General features: G+C 39.4%; 1 protein-coding gene across 1 annotated transcript; it reads right to left on the bottom strand.

Moving 5' to 3' along the window:
- Window positions 1–2,069: 2,069 nt before the first annotated feature.
- LOC127855948 (tubulin alpha-1 chain-like) lies at window positions 2,070–6,025 on the bottom strand. The gene is made up of 3 exons (XM_052391877.1): window positions 5,888–6,025; window positions 3,782–4,004; window positions 2,070–3,506 (listed from the first exon to the last, which is right to left on the bottom strand). Exons 1-3 carry the CDS (start codon window positions 5,888–5,890, stop codon window positions 2,377–2,379), a joined length of 1,356 nt encoding a protein of 451 aa, XP_052247837.1. The 5' UTR covers window positions 5,891–6,025; the 3' UTR covers window positions 2,070–2,376.
- Window positions 6,026–9,524: the final 3,499 nt, after the last annotated feature.

The following is a 9,524-nucleotide window of genomic DNA, read 5'->3' as shown; positions in this document are numbered from 1 at the left end:
CTAATTAACCCATTTATGCCTAGCGTCTAGAAAAAGGGCCTCGGCTTAAAGGAATTTCTGTAAGAAATATTCTTAATATAGAAAAAAATATACTAGACATCCCTAATTTTGGAAATAAATTGATCCAATTTAGAAGGATGGGAGAGTCCACTAGGCATAAATGGGGTAAATACACGCGGTAGAGATTCAACGGAAAATCCATCGATCTTAACTTCCTTCGATATTCTTTTATATACTATAACCACCAAAGATCATGGTCCATCTATAGAGAGAATGAATAGTTTAGAAGTTGTTAACTGAATATATTAATGTTTGCATAGCCATTTACTATACTTTGACTTACACACCGAGTAACTTGATAACTTGAAAAAAGCTATACCGCTACATACAGGTGGATACTAAATAAAAATTACATTGTTGCGCATCATTTTTGACGCAACGCTGAACAGTATTCAAACTTTATTATTGTCAAATTCGTATACATACATACATAATTATACAAACACATATACAAATATACACATAAAACATGCATACAGCCATTCTATTGAATACTTTTAAGAGACATACTTATTCAAGATTACATTACTTCAAGACTACCGGTATTACATATTTACACGAAGTATTTAAAGTTAGGTGACCATCGCTATTCGTTAATTAAAAACTGCTATAAGACTGATGAATTTGTAAAATACTGAGAGTTGTAAATCGGGCCAAAATGCTCGTATAATATAAACATAAAATACGAATATCATCCAAGATCAGATCGTGGGTGAACTGATTAGCAATGATTACCTAAACGCAAATAAAAGTACATATGATTAAAGAAAGTACAATGCCATTATTTGCACAGGAATAAAATACGACGTTGTAGAATATTAAAACAGGTTTTGGCACAATAACGTATCATTTCAGTATTTGTGAAAAGGAATATCAATTGTTCATTTTTAGACATTCTAACTAATGTTTTATCTACAAGCTTAGCCTTCTCTAATAAAAGAGTGTCTTATGTCATCGTACAAAAAGCAATCTAGAAGTGCATGGCTTTCGTCTTCAATATTACCATAAAAAAGACATTTTCGTTCAAGTACACTTAAGCCCTCGTGATGATTCAAGTTGCACACTATTACTATCAAAATGGAAACTAGTAAATTATTCCTCGTTTTAAATCGGCCACGTAACATGTGCGTTAACATATTGTGTTAACGTGAGCCATCGGAGCCAGTTACCTCTCCTATCATGTTCTCGAAAATTTCGGCCAGATTTTCACATATTTTCGAGAAACAGCGACTTAGCTAAAATAATTGCTTATCGGGGAACGTAAAAAAACTAATTGTGTATGTTGTACATAATTATTCACAGTATAGTATTTTCACACAAAGTTCTTGTCACTTTAAAACAGTGCTTTTGCACACACATACAAAAACACGACACTAAATCGCGTACAATAACGCATAACTTTTTTCTTCAGTCGTTCAAATTCATTGAACAATCATTCGTGTTTCTCTCGATCGTTATTTAAAGAACATTTTAAGATTTTGATATGTATTTAAGGTTGAATTTTCTTCGATTTTCCGTTCGACTCGGCGAATGTTCCGGGTAGCGCGCTCAACTTTGCTATTCATGCAATATCAAGCTAAGTCGATCCCCATAATTTCAGCCACGCTAAAGATATTTTTAAGTCAGTATATATTCGTCTAAATAGAAACTGTTTTGCTCATTTTCATCGAACTCTGTTACAATTAAACATACCAATACACCCTAAGAAGGCAAAATACTTGAAGTTATGATTATTTCCGCAACTCTACAGTTAAACTAATTTTCACAGTTTTCCGTTGTAATAAAGTGGTAATCGGAATTCTCGTTTCCTTAAGCTCAGAGTATTCAAGAAGAACTACCGAAACGAAGTGTATTTAAGATGTAAGACAGAGCCCTTTCAAATATGGTATAACATTCTCAAGAAGACTACTTGAACTTAGCTTTTACGAGCCAAATGGTTTCGTGCAAACCTTTCTTGTACAAATATTGTATATTATTGTGCGCATTTTATAAATAACATCCAAAAAAAGTTTTATTTTATCAGTTTATTTTTAAAATTTAAAATAAATAAACACACACTAATTAACTGAGATAAAATATGTATTCAAAGGAAATATATATGTTATTATAATTCTCGGGAAAACAATAATATTATTTGTAAATATTTTTTTCTTCAGAAAACTTGCATTGCATCAAAAGAGGCTTATGACAGGTAATGTAGGACTAGTAGAAAGAAATCGTGTTTTATGTTTACTTAACAAGTACTTAATATATTGACATTAACCCTTTTCAAGAAGTTCATATACATATATCTTAGTCCTACTAAGACTGACACGTCTAGTACTCGTCTGCGTTATCCTCGGCAACGTCATCATGTGTATCCACGCCGACCTCTTCGTAGTCCTTCTCGAGCGCCGCCAGATCCTCACGCGCCTCCGAGAACTCCCCTTCCTCCATGCCCTCACCGACGTACCAGTGCACGAACGCTCGCTTGGCGTACATCAGATCGAATTTGTGATCCAGACGGGCCCATGCCTCCGCGATGGCGGTCGTGTTGCTCAGCATGCAGACTGCGCGCTGCACCTTAGCGAGATCGCCGCCGGGAACCACGGTGGGTGGCTGATAGTTGATGCCCACCTTAAAGCCGGTGGGGCACCAGTCGACGAACTGGATGGTTCGCTTCGTTTTGATGGACGCGATGGCAGCGTTCACGTCCTTAGGCACGACGTCTCCTCGATAGAGCAGGCAGCAGGCCATGTACTTCCCATGTCGCGGGTCGCACTTGACGAGCTGGTTGGCTGGCTCGAAACAGGCGGTAGTGATCTCTGCCACGGAGAGCTGCTCGTGGTAGGCCTTCTCGACTGAGATGACGGGGGCGTATGTAGCCAGGGGGAAGTGGATGCGGGGGTAGGGAACCAAGTTGGTCTGGAACTCGGTCAAGTCCACGTTAAGGGCGCCGTCAAAACGGAGAGAGGCCGTGATGGATGAGACGATCTGGCCAATCAGACGATTCAGGTTTGTGTACGACGGTCGCTCGATATCGAGGTTGCGGCGGCAGATGTCGTAAATAGCCTCGTTGTCGACCATGAACGCGCAATCGGAGTGTTCCAAGGTGGTGTGCGTGGTAAGGATGGCGTTGTATGGCTCAACGACCGCCGTTGCGACCTGAGGCGCGGGGTACACGGCGAACTCGAGCTTAGACTTTTTACCGTAGTCGACGCTCAACCGTTCCATGAGCAGCGACGAAAACCCAGACCCAGTACCGCCTCCGAAGCTATGGAAGATCAAGAATCCTTGCAGGCCCGTACATCCGTCGGCAATCTTGCGAATCCGGTCTAAGACCTGGTCGATGTGCTCCTTGCCGACGGTGTAATGGCCGCGAGCGTAGTTGTTTGCGGCGTCCTCCTTGCCCGTTATGAGCTGCTCGGGGTGAAACAGATCACGGTAGATGCCGGTGCGCACCTCATCTAAAACAGTCGCAAAAATACGCGCATTGGCAACTATGATAAAGTCTTTGGACGCCATTTTGGGACCAAGTTTACCATAAGTATGTGGTCATATATCGAAGCATTTCAACGAAGATCGTATTTTGTTAGTTTTATGATTAATGAAATAAAACATCATGTTATTTAATATTGATCCATTTCAAATTGTAAATAATTGTAATTTTATACTAATTCTATTAACAAAGAAAAAAATAGCTTTTATTTTAATCGAGCGCGATTACAAACAGCTAACACACCTATGACTGTTGGTTCGAGGTCCACAAACACCGCACGCGGCACGTGCTTTCCACTTCCTGTCTCGCTGAAGAATGTGTTGAACGAGTCGTCACACTTGCCGACGGATTTGTCAGACGGCATCTGTCCGTCGGGCTGAATCCCGTGCTCCAGGCAATAAAGCTCCCAGCATGCATTACCGATCTGGACTCCTGCTTGACCCACGTGTATTGAGATGCACTCACGCTGGAAACCGGAAATAAATGTGATATTTATAAACCATAGGCGATTCCAAGGACGCGGCGTACGCCCCCCCCCCCCTCCACCCCCTTAAATCGACAAAGCAAAGTCAATTCATTTGATGTTTCACACTTAACTAGATCTAAATCACATATTTAAACTCATTTTTTTCTTCTTTTTCGTACACAACATTTCCCACTAATCACAGTAAATACCTGATAACTTTCAATGTGTTCTTCTTTATAGCATTTCTTCCGGCTATATCCATCCGTATTACCGGGTACATATAAACTATGCAAGTTTTTGGCATTATAAGAAGGTACTATGATGAAAGTACATTAGACGTGACATGCTCGAGAAATAGTCGTCAAAAGCCTTCAAAATCACTAAAATCGTGGAGCTTCGGGGGGGGGGGGGGGGGTTCGCCCCTGGACACCCTAGCAGGGCTTTGCACTGCCCCACCAGGGGCCCTAGCGGACCCCTGGACCCCCAGCAAATCTTTAAATATCCCTCCCCCCCCCCCTAACCAGATAACCTGGATCAGCCCCTGTATAAACGAGCAACACGTTTTGTTCCTCTCTCATCATTGGTTGTAATAATTATGCAATGTTATGAAACAATGAAGTGCACTCATAAAACAGTAAAAGACACTCTTAACTGACCATTTCCTCATTAAATAGAAGTTGAACAATGATTTTATTATCGCCTAAAAGCCGACGACTTTCAATCATAATATTGTATTGTTATTTTGAGAGAAACACTGAAAAGGCAACGAACTCAAGCGTACAGTCGACCAGCATAACCATTCTATCACTAAGATTTCGACAACTTAACATCTATGTTAACGTGCGTGAAATGTCCATCGAATTTACCCATTTATGCCGAGCGTCTAGAAAAAAAGCTCTTGGCAAACAGCGTAGACCCAGATGAGACGCCACATGATGCGGCGTCTCATCAGGGGCTGCGCTGTTTGCTTAAAGGAATTTATGTAAGAAATATTTTAAATATAGAAATAAATATACTAGACATCCCTAATTTTGGAAATAAATTGATCCAATTTAGAAGTATGGGAGAATCCACTAGGCATAACGGGGTTAATCTAAACAGAAAAATAACGAATTAAAGAAAAGTCATGTTTTGTTTGAAATGTGTGTCCCTTGCAAAATCATTGTATAATTACATACGATTGCGTCGTTATCGCAAACTCTGCAGCGTTAGTGTCAGCATTTCATAAACCACGAGAGAAAGGAAGGTCCTAGTGAAATACCATACGCATTCATTTCAACAACAAGCAGCAATGTTAAGAATGTGTTACTATGATCACGCACGGCTATTCAAGCATATATTACGATTCTGAAATACACCATGCGTATGTGAGTGTGTATGTATATAAATATTTATCAGTCGATTTGCCTGGGGCGTGCTTTAAAACATGGGGCACTCCGCATTATGTAGAATAAATTTGTATTCATGCAAGTCAGTTTTTGTGATCGTTTAAAAATTGTTTGGCAAGACCATTCCATAGGAATATTCTGATGCCAATTCTATTTGCAAATTTCATTTCATCATCATCATCATAATCATCATCATCATATCATCATCATCATCGTCGTAATCATCATTAGTTTCATTTTTACAACATACATCAGTTATCATCACCAACATTTCCACTCATATCATCACCATTATTAATAGCGTGAAATCATCAGCTGCACCTTTACTAACACCGAATGTTCCACCATCAGCATCGCCATTAGCAGCAGCAGCAGTACTTGCGTCAGTACGAAAAGAAGTGTTGACGAACATAATACACGAAAGTGATGTACAAATACAGAAGAACGAAATATTGTTTAAATTAAAATATAAAAAATATATGAAAATATTCTTACCATGTTCTTGACTTAAACTTGAGTTCAGGAGGAAGAAACGTCTTAAATATCTCACTTCGACTCGATCTGTCTGTGCGAGATACGCTGCAGTGATGTCGCGCCCGGCCGAGCTGTCACGTATATATACTTTCATTGTCGAGACTGGTTGCCGGCTAGGAACTGAAATGTGTCGTGTGCACAATCTACCAAATAAATGTAAAATAAGTTTACACAGCAAAGAGCCCGCTAATTATTAAGTATTTTGTTTATCAAAACCCAAGTTCAGTAAAAAAAAAACGTCTGCAATTTTAAACAGCAGTGTTGTTGAATAAAGAAATTGAACTCATCATCCAAAATGAGCCTTACGTTGATGCGTTTTACCATCGCTTTGGTGCGCTTTACGGCAACGTTGAACTACGCGCCCCTCAACGTCGGAAATGTTGATGCGCTTAGCGATACTTTGAATTACGCACCTGTCAAATTGTGTAACGAGTATGCGCTTAACGGCCGCGTTAAACTATTTTCCTACCAACTTGTGTCGCGTTGATGCGCTCGCTATATTGCCACGCTGACAAGCGCCTACCAAAACGTATGTGAAACTGATGCGTTTGACATGTGGATGCGCGGCACGGCCAAATTAAAGAACACATCTACGAACTTGTGTTATAATGATTATACTGCCAAGTTGAACTACGCATAAACCAAATTGTGTCATATTGATGCACTTAAACGGCAACGTTAAACAACGTACTTATCAACTCGTGTCATGTTGATTTGTTAAATGCTCACGTTGATGCGCTAGACTACCACATTGACCTACCCAAACACCTACTTTTGTCATGTTGATACGTTTAGAGTCATGTTGAACTACGCACCTAGCAACTTGTGTTTGGGTGAAACTCTTTACAGCTACGTTGGCACGTTGAACAATGCACCGACTAATTTGCGTCACATTGGTGCGCTTAACCCTATGTTGAACTGCCGTTGCGTAATGGATATGGTTTCCGCCTAGCGACCTTGAGTTCACGGGTTCGATCCGTTCTGAGGGGAATTGTTTTAGATCGTTCCATTAGACACCAAATACTGGTACTAGTCCCAGGGAACGGACTCGAGAGCATTTTAAATAAGCCTTAGGCTTTCGATGCAATCGGGCTAAAAATACATAGATTCAAACAACTATGTTGCACTACGCGCGTATCACGTTGATGCGCTATGCTTCCACGTAAAAGTACTTTGATGTGCTTTAGAGCCACGTTGGACTAGCGGTACGTAGCTGTGCAACGTAAAATAGCAAACCGACGTAAACCGGATATCAATTGAATATTGAATAAGCCATAGGTTATATACCCCTAAATCATTTTGTATCCATCGAAAATAGTGCCTATTTCTAAAGAGTGTCTTTTCTCTTCTGGTTTAAAAGCCATGTGGCGATATCATCCATGCTCTGTATGATTATTCCCTGTATCCTATGTGAGTCTGAAACATGTGTGTGCATTTCATTGGGGACTTTTTGATAGAGGACAGATCCATCTTTAAAATAATACAAATGTTCCAAAGTGTGTTTCATAAAAAAAGCAAAAATTGCTTTCAAAGTTTATATTTTTATAATGGGATCCTATGGAAATGGGAATTAGTGTTTTGTTACCTCAATATTTCCTGCCAGTGACCAGTCTACGCCATCTGACACATTTAAATGCCTGAGTAACCTGATGCGGATACAGATGTAGCGATACTCAAGCATGAAAATGACTGTGCGTTAACATAAAAAAGTTACGAGTGTATACGTCCGTTTAAATACTAGTATGCGGTTTAAAGGAACAGATATGTTAGCGATTGTTGTAAAACAAATATTACTTTAATTGTAAAACATATATTACTTTAACTGCATTTTACGTAAAAAGTCAAGTGTCTTGTCTTCAAAATATTATTTTTCAGTGTTTGTATTAATACTTGTCTAAAGACACTCAACGTGTAGGTATTTTAAATAGGGTTCATTCTAAGAGGTTGAAGAATGTTTCTATTAGAAGGTGTTTCATCCTCTGGGTCTGACGCACGTCCGAGAAACGAGATGAGTAAGCGTTGGCCTCGGTTGCGAAACAGAACATTTTGTACGCCAGTATCATACAACAATTAAATTAATTAAATAACACTAAAAACGTATGAAGGTGAAAACGTGTTCCGCATACGAATTCAAATAATTATTACATATAGTTCATACCATACAATATAACGACTGTTATAAAGTAAGCCCATTAATGTCATGTAGCAAGTTACCATCCCATCAAGTTATTTCTAGCGAGTGACTCATACGTTATTTGTCAGATACGAAGGATAAGCGCTCAACAAGTGGTTGCGTAGCTACTGACATTTTCACAGTACGCAACGCGAAGGTAAACATTCGTCAATAAACATCAGAGCGGTGTTTAAAACTAGCTGGATTAAATGACCTTGACCTGACCCGAAAATAATATATGAGTGAAATAATCAAGCGACCTTGACCATGAATCGACTGAGTCTATTATTATGAAGTGCAAAAACGATTTTAAAAAAAATAAACCCATATAGCTTTGGTCTAGCTTTAGTCTTCATGAACGTCTAAACTAATGAACAAGCAACAAAATCTGCCCGAAACATAGATTAGTTAACATGGGATCAGATAGAGTTTGTATTCAGACACAAACAAAAAATATAGCGACTTTAACTTTGACCCTAATGAATTTTTAAGTAGTCCGAAACTAATATTGGCTAAAACGTAGCGACACTAATCTTTGTTCAAGTCTGAAAGTAGGATAAAATAAGCCTAGACTTGAACTTAATTTATCCTTGGTTGGCATCAGTTTGATCGAAATGAACCTTTACCAGAAAGTACTCAGTCAAAAAGTAAAAAAGGTAATAACTTTTGTTATGTCAACACATTCAACCAAAGTACGGATAACAGATGCGGAAGTTTACATGCTGATGTTTGTTTGTTAAGTGTCAGCCCTCTAGCTGCAATGCTATTTGAAGATCGCGCGATCCAAAGTAACAAATTGTCATGGTTGTATAACAATGAGCATTAACTCCGCGTATGTCGAAAACAATCGAACCAAAATAAAGAGTTGCGCAAATCCACATGCTGCTTTTTAATTGGTCGCGCTAGCGAGCAACTAATGTAGAGCGAGTTTTGCAAGTCAGTATGCTGTTAACTACGCTAGGCGGAGCGTCGTTGTATTGGAAAATCGATATTGGCCAATGAGAGCGCACGCTTTGCATGAACGACAGCACTCGAAGGCCTGCACTACCTGCAGTAAAATTATTCAGACGACGAATGCTAGGAGCGTCTGCTCTACTACGCTAGGAACGATAACCACCGCATCTGCCTGTTAATAGTTCACCACTGGTACACTGCAGACATCGAGTGTGTGTATATGGTCAATTATGTTTAACAGCTTGTAAGACGACATTCAATTTGGCCAGTCTAGAGTTTAACAGCTTGTGCGACAACATCGGCCAGTTTATCATTAAAATGTGTACATATTGGCTGCTTTCAGGGAAAAAGGGGTTTAATGCATGTCAAATAAGATTAGCGTGTGCACACTGATTAGCCTGTGCAATGCGCACAAGCTAATCAATGACGACATTTTCTGATTTTATAGTGTGTTTCGTTTAAAGAGAGTCT

Source organism: Dreissena polymorpha, chromosome 13, assembly GCF_020536995.1.
Source record: "Dreissena polymorpha isolate Duluth1 chromosome 13, UMN_Dpol_1.0, whole genome shotgun sequence".
Classification (NCBI taxonomy): domain Eukaryota; kingdom Metazoa; phylum Mollusca; class Bivalvia; order Myida; family Dreissenidae; genus Dreissena; species Dreissena polymorpha.
This window is presented reverse-complemented; position numbering and strand designations above follow the sequence as displayed.